The 12,668-nt window shown below is 35.6% G+C and overlaps 1 protein-coding gene across 7 annotated transcripts in view; it reads left to right on the plus strand.

Moving 5' to 3' along the window:
- KIF21A (kinesin family member 21A) overlaps window positions 1-12,668 on the plus strand; it is an 86,126-nt gene that overhangs the window by 40,002 nt on the left and 33,456 nt on the right. For 5 of the 7 annotated variants that reach the window (XM_057370056.1, XM_057370049.1, XM_057370053.1 and 2 more), the window contains exons 8-15: window positions 1,951-2,146; window positions 2,920-3,109; window positions 3,732-3,795; window positions 4,560-4,763; window positions 8,078-8,116; window positions 10,324-10,408; window positions 10,570-10,687; window positions 11,828-12,016. In XM_057370056.1, coding sequence (XP_057226039.1) covers window positions 1,951-2,146; window positions 2,920-3,109; window positions 3,732-3,795; window positions 4,560-4,763; window positions 8,078-8,116; window positions 10,324-10,408; window positions 10,570-10,687; window positions 11,828-12,016 — 1,085 coding nt within the window. The remainder of the gene's footprint in view (window positions 1-1,950; window positions 2,147-2,919; window positions 3,110-3,731; window positions 3,796-4,559; window positions 4,764-8,077; window positions 8,117-10,323; window positions 10,409-10,569; window positions 10,688-11,827; window positions 12,017-12,668) is intronic. The other 2 variants (XM_057370051.1, XM_057370052.1) reach the window with 1 other exon arrangement.

Raw genomic sequence — 12,668 nt, forward strand, 5'->3', positions numbered from 1 at the left:
GGGAGCTTGGAGTCAGCTTACCACAGGTACTTCATCCGTTTAGAGATTATATATCTCATCTTATGATGCATCTGCTCAGTTACCTGATGTTGGATTGCAGCCTAATAAAACCAAAGTAGTCTGTCACCAGGGTTGTCTGCAGGAATCCATTTGTATACATTCTGTACATACAGTGAAGGAAAGCTTTGAGCTCTGAAGGCTTCATATAAGAAAACATTAGCAAATTTATTAACGTAATACAAATATTAACATATACTCAGCCGTGGTCCCTCTTATATTTGTACATTTTAGTGAGGTAGTGTTCTTGTTCTTTTGTGTGATCCAATATGCCTGGTTCGTATGTTTAGGAGAGTAGGAAGTTTTTTCACAGAGGAATAGGGAGAAGWGGAAGAAACTTCTTAAATTGTTGCTCTGCTGTTCCGAGAGATAAAATTTAGTAACRTCTTGAAGCACTGCAGTGTGAGAAAAGGCARAGCCAGAAAAACAAGTATAATAAGRGCTGGAAACTTTCACAAGTGCAKAAGGGRGGAAGAAACTCCAGAATTAGGAAAAAAATCAGCAGAAGCAGAAATCAAACAGCATAGCTCTTATAAGCTCTTTCTGTAAGTCATTGCAAAAAAYACTTCACTAACTTTTTTTCTCAAATACACCAGCTAGTGAGCATCACTCTTCTGTACCAATACTACTTCGACTAAAATATTTTCACATCTCACAGATCCACTGCTCCCCCTCGTGTTCTTCAGGAGAAATCACAGGGTTTAGTGCGTGCGATGGGGTCAGGGTAACCCTGGCCCCGCACAACCTCTCACTCCCTGCAGCTTTATATGCTGAGCATGATTCCATGTGGGGTGGAATATCCCTTGGGCCTATAGCAGTTGTTAAGGAAGATATTTTCATATTTTCGTTCATACATATACGTGTATACCCGCATTTTGAATGTTTTCTTACCTGCTTTGGCAACCAAAATGTGTGGTAAAGCTTAATTTTAATGAATAAGCAGTTTTTCTTTTGGAAAATCAGATTTAGATTTCTTTAAGCCTGTTCTGTTGCCTTCCAACTTCCACCCTAGGTATTACACTCCATATTATTGTTTCTCTCTTAACCAGTACTTTAAAAAAATTACTTGTAGTTMTTTGGGTTAGGTTGTAGTAAGTCCTGAGTTAACAATGATGAAAGTATTGTGTCACTGTACTATTCTCACAATATTTCTTCTTTTAAGTATAATGCTGGAACAGTTCTGAGGCAGCACTTTAATATTAAAGTTTCTTGAATTATTCAAAGAAAAATATGGAGCATTGGTATTTTAAAAGGAATTTAATAATGKGTAATATTAAAAATGAAAACCTTCATAACTTCTGGGGCATCAGGAACAGTTTAAAGAAATGGTAATGTAAAGGAAGTAGAACAGTTTTTAAAAACCCTAGTCTGTTTTGCATTTCAGGTAGGAAACTGAATTTTGAGTTGKTTGGTTTTCCAGATGGACCTCAAGTAGAGAATAGGTACATTAGGCATGTAGGGRCACCTAAGATGAGCATTTGGGCAGCTTTCAGATGAAGTGGGTAGGCACCTCAGGAATTACAGTAGGCAGTCCTGACAGCTGCATGATCCAAATCACTCTCTGGGAATTTAGGTTGATCATAAATTCCTTAGTTTTTGTATGATTAGGCAAACTGAATGTGATTTGGAAAACGTTTCTGGAAACACCAATTAATTATTTTTACAATTTAGTGTTTGAAGCAAATAGTATCTTCTGTGCTATGCTACGATGATACAAGACGGAGCACTGCTGACCTGTATGGTTCACAATGCTGTRAGCTAGATGGAGAAATTTTTTTGCAAATATTATGAAGCTGCTATTTTTGTTTTCACCTTCTGCCTGAGGACCTGTTAGCTTCTCTCTGCTCTTTTTGTTCTTGATGTATAATGTTGATCTGTGTTTCTGACTTCCAGTCAGACGCTCATGATAGCGTGTGTGAGCCCTTCAGATCGAGACTTCATGGAAACTTTGAACACGTTGAAGTATGCCAATCGGGCACGGAACATCAAGAACAAGGTGATGGTTAATCAGGACAGGGCCAGTCAACAAATCAATGCTTTGCGCAGTGAGATTGCGCGGCTGCAGATGGAACTCATGGAATACAAAACAGTAAGTTTATCCTSCTAAGATTTCTTCTGCTTTTAAATGCTTGTCCACCGCTATTTTTATTTCTGTTGACTATTTTCCACTTCATACTCTAAAAACATAGGAATTGCAACCCCGATGTAAACAACACTCTGAATTCCACTGATTACCAGATGTTTTTGGAAAACATAGATTGTATCCCCAAAGAAAAAATACGTCAGCAAATGTCAGTGATATTTACTGATGGCTGCATACTRTTTGCTTTCTGGAAGGCAATGAGAAAAACACTTCCAATGCAAAAATGACAAAACCACAATTTGGATGCATAAATTAATGTGTACAGTTACTGTGTATTGCTTTTCAAAACCTACTAGACAGCTAAAACAGTTTGTGTTTTAAAAATACAGTTGAAAATGTATAAGGCAAATACTCCTGCCCTTTCTTACTGAAATTTATACAATGTTTAAAGCAATAAATATTGTTACCAAAAAGGGTCTCATTCAGTTCTTCTKGAGACAGTATTCTGATTTGATTCTCATTTCTTGACCTCTTCAAGAACTTGTATTTCAGACTAAAGTAGAATTACCCAAAACCCAGATGCTAAGGTGTTGGCCAGATATTAGTCTTTTGAAACCTGTCCATTTATCATTGTTTTAAACATTTTAATAAAAGATTATCTTCTGCTATGAGTGTCTCTTAGGAATTTTAAGTAATCTGTGGATTGCATTTACCAASTTAATTTTTTTTTTGTGTAGGTCAGCCTTTTCTAGTAATAAAACGTTTGTATGTTCTTAAAGGGCAAAAGGATTATAGATGAAGATGGCGTTGAAAGCATCAATGACATGTTCCATGAAAATGCGATGCTGCAAACAGAAAACAACAACCTGCGTGTTAGAATTAAAGCCATGCAAGAGACTATCGATGCTCTTAGAGCCAGAATAACGCAGCTGATGAGTGATCAGGCCAACCAAGTGCTAGCCAGAACAGGTATGCTCTGAGTGTGACATGCATAAACTGCTTCATAAGTTCATGAACTTAAATTAATTATATGTTCTGGCTTCATTGATCCCTTGGATTGAAGTGATGCCTTTTTATTACCAATGTAGAACTTCCTTTGGCAGAGATAGGCTCCCATCTAGTTATTTCTTCAGTTTCTGGAGTCTTCTTTTAATGATAGAAATAGTGTGGTACCCTGATTTTACCATTCATTTAGGAATATGAGTGACAGGAAATACTAAATAATATCTTTGCATAGGCATTATTTGTATGCTTAGCCSCTGTGGTGGTTTAGCAATCAGACCAAATAAATTGGACTGCAAATTAAACTCCAAATAAGTAAGTAATATTGATTTAAGCATTGTTGAAATGCTTCATGGGGAAAACACGTTACAAGTAATCATATGGCAATCATGTGAGAGAGGAACCAAAAATGTAATTCAATTTAAGAAGGAAAGATATTTTACAAATAAGATTCAACTGTGTAGCCCATGTGACTGTTTCCATTTGTTGGTACCTTGTGCCTAGTAGCTGTGTTCAGATATTTCTGCTGTTACCATCCTTCTTAATGTTTCTCTTCCCCTCATTCTCCTTTTCTCTCTGTCCTTCAAAGGGGAAGGAAATGAAGAAATTAGCAACATGATTCATAATTATATCAAGGAAATTGAAGATCTCAGGTATTTGCATAAYATGTATTTGGACAATTTCAATTAAAAAAAGTAGAGATGTTAGTAAGTAAATCTTCAGCTGTTTTCCTGTGTGGGAAATACATTAGGAGAGTGGTCCTTCAGCTTTTATGACCATCTGCTGTTGCTCTTGGCCTCAAAAATGTAAAATGTTAGAGATCAAACTGAAAATAGAAATAAGATGTTGCCTAAATAATGGTGATAACTTAATATTGTTGCAAAAGACATCAAAACTTAGAACAATTCTTTATAACGCCATATATAAATTATAGTACTGAGAAATTACTTGCTAAAGTTCTTYAAAAAATGCTTTCTTTTTAAATCAAAAAGTCTTAAATATTTTAGATATTTTTATTTATCTATATTTTGGACGTACACCATACAAAAATTATCTGGCCTGTCCCCACTTAACGTTAGAGCTTTTGTGTAGCTTTCATATACCATATATCTACATAAAACCTATTCAGGTATGTATCTGTRTATGTATTTCTGTGTGTGTGTTCATACAGATATATTTTCATGTATTCTGTCTAGGTTATATAATGTATGTACAATATACTTAACCATTGTGTAAAATAGTATCGTCAGGGAATTTACTACAATCTAGTTTTTCAGACTTCACCTTGGTTTGTGGTTTCTTTTTAAGCTGAAGGTAGTGCATTGAGGTTACAGAGGCAAAAGAGTGTACATCTCATGTATTGTCAAAACTTGTAATTCATAGTCTACAATTCTTCCTTTTTTTACTTTTTATTAAGAGCAAAATTATTAGAAAGTGAAGCRGTGAATGAAAATCTTCGACGCAACTTGTCAAGAGCTTCATCAAGAGCCACATACTTTGGTGGACCATCAGCATTTTCTGCTTCCATGCTTTCCTCAGAGAAAGAGACAATGGAAATTCTGGATATAGCCAAGAAAGATCTAGAAAAACTGAAGAAAAAAGAAAGGAAAAAGAAAAAGAGGTGGTGTATGAATTATAATTCTATTTGTTTTCTCTTTCTTAGCAAAGAGGTGAATTTTTTTAACCACTGCGACTTAAAAAGGCTTCTTGTTATGTGAATTTGGACCCTAAACTGCTGTTCCTTCAAACCCTTTTATGTATTGAAGTTACAGTTTTTCTTTTGCATCTTTTCTTTCAGTGAATTGTGCAGTGTTTGTAGAATAGATGTCTCCTTTGTAAGGAACTTTTCTATTTAATTAGGCACAATGATAAAAGCATGGTGGTTCTCCCTAAATTTTGATATTTTAAAAAATATCTTCTGAAATGCATCTGAAATTTGCAAACAAATGTTTGCAAAATTTAAAAACTTTCTTTAACTGTGTCAACACTGAAACAGCTCTCTGAAGAAAAGATATTCTGAATAGTTGGGAATTCTTTGGTAGCTCTTGGAATGGCTTCTTTTGCTTTATCTTCTGCTTCTATAAATGTTTTTAATTCGAGGTTTTCTAATTCTTTACAACGTCATGCTTTGCTGTTTTTTCTTTGCTGTCCAACTTCTCATCTACTAAAATCCTCATAGACATTGACMTAAATGCCTCTTTAGACAGCAGTACAGCAAGGCTTTGGGTACTCGGGAGACTTTGCGTCCATTAGAAATCTCCCAGTTTTAGTTGAAATTTTCCATGCTTCTAATCTATTACTCTTTTTAGTAATGGTCSTTCAGAAGTCTACAAGTTCAGAGTAACACTAAAACAGTTTAAGCTTGAAATAGTCCAAGTATCAATTTGATGTGAGTTAGTGATATCTGTAATTTTGGGTCTTATTTCTGTAAATCCATTTACCACACAAATGTCTGATACTTGTAGAAAACACTCATTTTAATAACCACTAGATTCTTCCTTTGCATATCATTTGTCAGGAAGCTCTTAGACTTTTATGGGGATTTTGATAGGTTTTGTCTCATTTTTGTAGGAACTTGAGAGTAAGATGGAAGTATAAARTAAAATCAGCAGAATGTTCTGTCGTCCCTTCAGTCTAGCCCTTGAGTATGTCCTTTAACTGTAAATGCAGGAACAAAGAGATTTGATTTTGTATGTTTTAACACATTTTAAAATCAAACATGCATTTAACTATGTGCTTAGATAAAGCCTCACTTCTTAAGCCTCAATTCTTGTGGCCTGAATATTAGGTTGAAAAAAAGGTTTGTGTCCAGGTGAAGGTTACTACTAGATACATTGAGTAATATCTCTTATTGTAGAATATTATGATTTTAAAAAGAAATAAATTGGAAATTTTACTATACATACAGTAGTATGTAAAACTGTTGTTCATTTTCTTTAGTTGGGTTTTTTTTGAAAGCCAGCCATACATTCTCACACTAGGAAAATAATCTTGTGATGGGATAGCCAAGTAGCTTGATCCAGAAGTAGAAGCTACTAACCACAAATTATTTCTGAGATCAGTTTTCAATCCTAGCATTATAGAATTGGAGAACCTTAGAAAAATTAAAGTTGGAAGAGACCTCTTGATGGTTCCATCTTAAAGTGGGCCTTATGTTCTATTAAATGGGGTCATACTCTTCAATCTATCTACTGGTCTATCTGCACACTGCTTTGTAATACATATTTGTAAATTTCTGAGGTGCATTTATTGGGAGAAAAATTCCTTAGATGCTAAGGGATTATATCTTGTCATGTTTGTTACCTGCAGAGTGCTTCTATCTGATTAGTGTTAGGGTTATGGCACTGTGAATTTTTGTTCTGTTGGAATTTCAGGAATTAGCMGTGTGTACATTAAGGTATTGCACTGACACTTTGCCATGCAGTCTGATAGGGATACTTTGTTTTGATTCTATCTTCTACAGGCATTAATTACATTTGCTCTACTATTTATTTTAAGTGTTGCTGTTCTCTTAAAGTTGCCTGACTAGCATTTTTCCATTAAAATGGGATTGGTAAGCCTAGCTATTAGTTCTGCCCCATCTRCTGTGTTTCTTGATCTTTTTCCTGGTTATGGGTCAGTATGATAGAAGGTGYATGATTTTAAATACATGCAACTTAATTAAATTGTTGTGAGGTAGTTTGAAGGCCTAAGAACAAGGTTCTGAATGAGCAGAACTCATTCTGTGTATCTGTAGCCTTTAATAAGCATCTGTCATAAAGTTTATTTGAAACAGTTTACATGGCAGTAATATTTTGGCTACTGAAAAATTGACATGATTGGAGTGTCCCACAGTGTGACTTAGTGTGATTTACCCACTAGAAGCCCCAGAGCAAATTTTCCACATTCCTTTCAGTTGTTAGTCAGCCTTTTATACCTGTCAGCCATTTTTCACTGTTGTCTTTTCTAACCTTTACTGAACTAATTACTGATAAATGTTAGTTGGGGTTCAGTGTGCTAGCTCCTAGTTGATACTGAAGGAAGATGGTAAGCAATGTAAGTTGAAAAGGCAACAAAAGCTCTTGCTCGAAATGTTGTCCTAATGAGAAATGAGGAATTTCAGTAGTTGATGAATTTTAAGCCATCTGTATGCTTACATATGCCATGCAGACTTTTTTTACTGATAAGTAAAAAGAGGAAAAAGTACAGGTAGAAATACTAACATTTTGTCCATCTCATTGCTTCTGGTGCATGTTTTATGTTAATTTATTTAAAAATAACTAGCAATGATTGGCATGTACTTTCTGAATCCCAAAAAAATAAGCTGCAGTTTTCTATTTTTTATTTAAAAACAAACAACAAAACCCCCACAAAAAAAGAAGTTTGAAGATTTTTTTAATTAATTATATTCAGAATATATTATGTTAGAATATTAATACTAAAATTTTCTTATTCCTACTTTATATTACAATATGTTGTCAGCATATATAAAACTAGTACATAGGGGTTTTTCTCTGATATATTCCTGAAAATATATAACTTTGGGTCAGTGGTAGTATTTACAATTTTCAGTATTTTAGCTGCAAGTGGAGAAAGAGGAGAAAGCTTTTTCTAGAATTGAGATGTTTTCTTAATCCATTATTACAAATAATTTGCGARGTTATATATATTTGTCTAAAATATCTTCCTTAGTGTAACTGGAATTTACACTTRCTGTCAGTGGCAGATGAGTTAGTTAAATGCTTTTTCTTTGTTTTCTSTTTACTTTCCAACTGTGTAGGATGTATTGCCTTTTTACTACTTGTTGTCTCTTGATGGTATCTTTTAAAATTTCATTTTAAACTCTGCAAGCTCATATATATCATTTTTTTTACCTTCTTATCACTTTTGCTTTTCACTGTCTGGTTTGTCCTTCATTGGCTTGGCCTTCCAATACTGTACCTCGTGCTTTTGAAGGCTACAGAAACTTGAGGAAAGCAGTCAAGAAGAAAGAAGGTTGGAATATTTCCCAGGTTTTTAATTACCTGTCATTTCAATTAACTGGTTGTCATACATGAAAAGAAGTTGGGCAGATTCATAGGTACTTCAGGAGTAGTTAATTTTGAGAATTCTTTCCTGTGTTTTCCCTTTCAACCAGTGTTTTAACTGGAAGAAACCTATGTTGGGGAATTGAGGTTGACTCTGGGGTTGCACAGTGTCGAGCAAACTTTTATGGGGTGGTGGCACCTTTGGGAATTCCTGTTGAATTAATTGTTTTCTTGCATGGCCTAAGTGGAATAGAAGGCAGTGGAAGGTGCAGTAGCACATATAGTATGAAATGTCTAGCAGGCAGTATGTGATAATAATTTTGGCATGTGAAATCAAGAGTGYCTTGGACCATCACACCTCAGTTAGGTCTGCTGCTTTGGTTTCTGAAAGCATGTGACTGAAGCCTTGATCATTCCTCACATTTCATGTCAGCCAGACCTGTAGATAAAGTTACTCCTAGAGACTCATTAGGTTGAGGCCTCTAGAAAGAGAACTATACTATGATTAAAAGTGAAACTAAAGGAGTTTTTATTTTTTTGCTATTTGATCAAAAAAACCCACCCACTAAATTGAAGCAGATRATATGACTCCACAGATCAGTAGCACATGCATTAAGCAGTACAGTTCTGCCTGGGAGAGCTGCTGGCTTTCCTTCCTCCTGTCTCTCCCCTTTATTAGGCAGAACAGAAATTCTCTGTRGTGCTTAGTTCTGTGTTGTCTGCAGGTGGAAGGGAAAGTGGGGGTTTGCCTCAATCTACATGAGGATTGCAGCTAATGTCCATTATCTTTTAGGCTTAATAAACAACATAAAACAGARCATGTTCCGGGCTGAGGGAAATGAGAATCTGGAAATGAGATTGTATGGCTCAGTGTTCTCTGTTTGGCCTTTTTTTGGTGTGCAAATCTGGTTAGGGTTTTTAGTTCCAACATCCTCAGCTGCTGCATTGATTCATATGGTCCAAGCAAAAGCTTTCTGCCTTTTGCATGGTCAGCTTATAACTGGTAATGAGTGGGGCAGAAGGAAACCAGTTTGCACTGAAAAGGTTAAAAAGTAATACAACAAAAAATCATGGGTACACAGAAGCACTGTGTTATTCAACAGGCACTTTTTAGATTTGAGCTCTGTTTTAAAGGTGTTACTTGCCAAATTATAGTGTCTTGATTCTACTGTGTCTTTCTTGTCACTGCACTGCATATTGGATTTGTCCAAGAGTTTGATCTTGAGTCTGAGCTACTTCTGGTATCAGTGGAGGAAGATATGCATTTCTAGTTACTATGCCTGATCAGTGACAGCACAGCTTGCAAACTTCTATGCAACTGATGTTAGTTGAACTGGATTCCACATTATGCAMTCCTAACCACATTTTTTCATTATTGCTCCCTGTGGTGTCTAGCTCTATTCTGCCACAATTTCCCATCCATTGGTGCTTTGGATTTTGTACATGTAGCATTAGAGGGACTGATAGCTGGTCTGTGACAATTTGCAGAGTGCCGTTGATTTTTTTGTTTTATATTTGCATGTGATGTCTTAAATGTGCACTTAAAAATGTTAAAACTTGGCCTAATAGGTAATACACCAAACCTTTAAAACAAAACAAAAGAACCCCTGCTGCAAACCCTTTTTGTTGTTGTTATTAATGCCTGTTTTGAGCATACTTGATGTCAAAGTAGATAACTGATCAAAAGAGTGGTTATAGAATGATAAATTAGGATATTGTTTAAGGTTTATACATACATTTTCAGACTATTCTAAGTACAGTAGTCTCTGTTAYAGCTTGAAAGTGTAGGAATACCTGTAATATATGTTGTACTTGCACACAATGTTCTTTATTGTCTTGCAAACACTACTTGGATACACTGCAACTTCCATGYAAAATGATTTCTGCTAGTTTCTGCTGATTCTGCCTGGAGATACGAATTCTGATTGTCCCAGTTGTACAGGATGCTGGAACAGTGTGCTAATCATTAGTATTACTTTGCAAGCTAAGATTAATTAGGCWTTTTTTTATTATCTGCAGAAGTTTGGAAGTTGTGTTTTATCCATGCCAACACTTGTACCTTCTGCTAACTACATTTTGTTTTTCATCTTTGTTTGGAATTACAACTTATTGGTTTGGGGGATGGAAACAAATGCCATTTCAGTTTGAATAATTTATGTCTACTTCTTCTACTAGTGTTAAAGAGGATAACACAGATAACGAGCAGGAGAAAAGAGATGAAAAAGGCACTTCGGAGAGAGAGAATAATGAATTGGAGGCAGTAAGTATTTAGWAGTCCTTGGTTTATTTGTTCATTGTCTGTTTGAAGATTTACAAGGTTATAGAAAGGAAACTGGGAATGGATCAGCTTTACAGTGATAGTCACAAATGATTGGGGCTTGGAGAAGTGTGGGGGTGCTTTAATGTCTGTATGTTTTGTAGGAGGAAATTCAGGAGGTCAGTGATCATGACGATGACGAAGAGGAAGATGATGAGGATGAWGATGATATGGAAGTTGTYGAAAGTTCAGATGAATCTGATTCTGACTCTGATGAAAAAGGTGATGTCAGTGCAATATTCTGTAGAGTTTTACAAATAATATCTGTCATACCTCAGCTCTTGGTMGGTGAGAAAGCATGTTGTCAATCCACTGTCCTTGATTCTTTGTGAGTTGTATGTCCTGTGAATTATCTTTTTGGTTACTAAAACATGTAACAGACAGCTGATCAAGTGTCCTAGTACTGGTTTTAAAATTGACCAGAGGCCATCTGGTGTTTGATAACATGTTTCTCCCTTGTTTACAACACCCAGATTGTAAGGTTTAAGTAGTGGTTTGTTTTTGTCTCACAATTTATCACCACGGTGATAGCTTCTACAACTAATTTGGAAGTGGTAGAATTCAATTTTGAAAGGCTGGAAGTGTATCAGCYGTCCTCATTTTTATGTGGTGAGAGTCAAAAACAGCATCATCAGCAATTCACTTGTGGGTTGAGCCAAATGGGCAAACCAAGTCTCTTGGTTTCTTCTTGTTTAAGAGTAACGTAAACCATTAGCAGGAAGCTGAAAAAGAGTAATCCTCAGCTTATATCTTAATTCTGGAGCACATAACCTTAAGACAGAAAAGGACTTAACTGGCTAAAGAAATTAATTAAACTTACAAATTTATCATATGTGTTAGGCCTTTTTCCTTGCTTTTTCCTCCTTTTTCTCTTCACCATTCCACTTCCATAATTCACATGGCTCCTCTCTACTYAGAATTCTGACTTCTGTATCTTTGTAAAAGCTAGAGAAGGGAAAGTCTCCTCTTGGAGTCTGCCAGCAGTCAGTTTTTCCTATTACAACCTGCTGGCTTTATGAATGACAATTATTCTTCGGCCTTGAGGTGTGGCTGAAATCTTGAAGTCTTTTGAATGGGGAAGGACAAATTGCTGGAACTGTAATTTAAATACAAGACATTACAACATAGGGGCAACTGTGATCCAGTGTGAGATCTTTCCCTATCTGTTTCCTAGTTTTGGGATTGAGTGTTTAAGAAGGAGACTCTAACATGAATTGCAGATAAGAGTGTTGCTTGCTGCATTGTGATTTGTTTGGGATTCTCCTATGCACAATTTATATTTTCAGTGACCCTAAGATTGCAAGGAGTGTCTGTGTTTATGTAGTCCTTGCTGTTATTTTAACAGAAATCTTTTTATTTTAGAAAATTACCAGGCTGACTTGGCAAACATCACCTGTGAAATAGCCATTAAGCAGAAACTGATAGATGAGCTAGAAAACAGCCARCGAAGGTTGCAAACCCTGAAAAGACAGTATGAAGAGAAACTAATGATGCTTCAGCATAAAATTCGAGACACTCAGCTTGAAAGAGATCAGGTTCTTCAAAACTTGGGTAAGAAGTACAAAATCATTGATCTTGTATGAACTCTTAGAGTTGAACTGTTTGCTACTTCCCTCATTTCCGTTTTCAAACGTGATGMGAAATTGCAGAAAACAGAAGTAGGTTTGTACCCATAATGCCAGCGAGTAATTCTTTACTCATTCTAATTTCTACCAGAACTGAGAGAAATCTTTTTGAAACCGCTTCTGACAGGTGTTTGATTTGGTTGAATAAGCATTTTCAGTTTTCTAAGATACCTCATACTCCTGGAGATAGTTCCTGAATTAAAAGTTTTCCATGTTCTTCCCACTTACTTTTTATTTGCATAAAAATAAGAACAAGGATCAGTGATCTTTTGGAGATGTTTTATGGACCAAGCCTTTTTGAATCTGTAGTAGTATTGAGGTGACAAACCACCTATGACTCAGGAGTTCCAAACCACAAATAGCTGCACTTCAGGAAAGTTCTGTGGAACGCATTTTGTTTTTCTTTTTTAAACACACACTATATATTTAAAAAAGAAAATATGTATATACTATATATGTTTTATACACTTTATAAACCTTTGCTGCTCCCTCCTTTTTCAACCTTACCTGTTAATCAGTGTCAGAAGAGGAATACTAGGCTTGATGGCTTTTAGGAGTGTTGTTATACTCTTGTACAC

Source organism: Malurus melanocephalus, unplaced genomic scaffold (assembly GCF_030028575.1).
Source record: "Malurus melanocephalus ecotype Western Australia unplaced genomic scaffold, MMel_1.1 scaffold_118, whole genome shotgun sequence".
Taxonomy (NCBI): Eukaryota; Metazoa; Chordata; class Aves; order Passeriformes; family Maluridae; genus Malurus; species Malurus melanocephalus.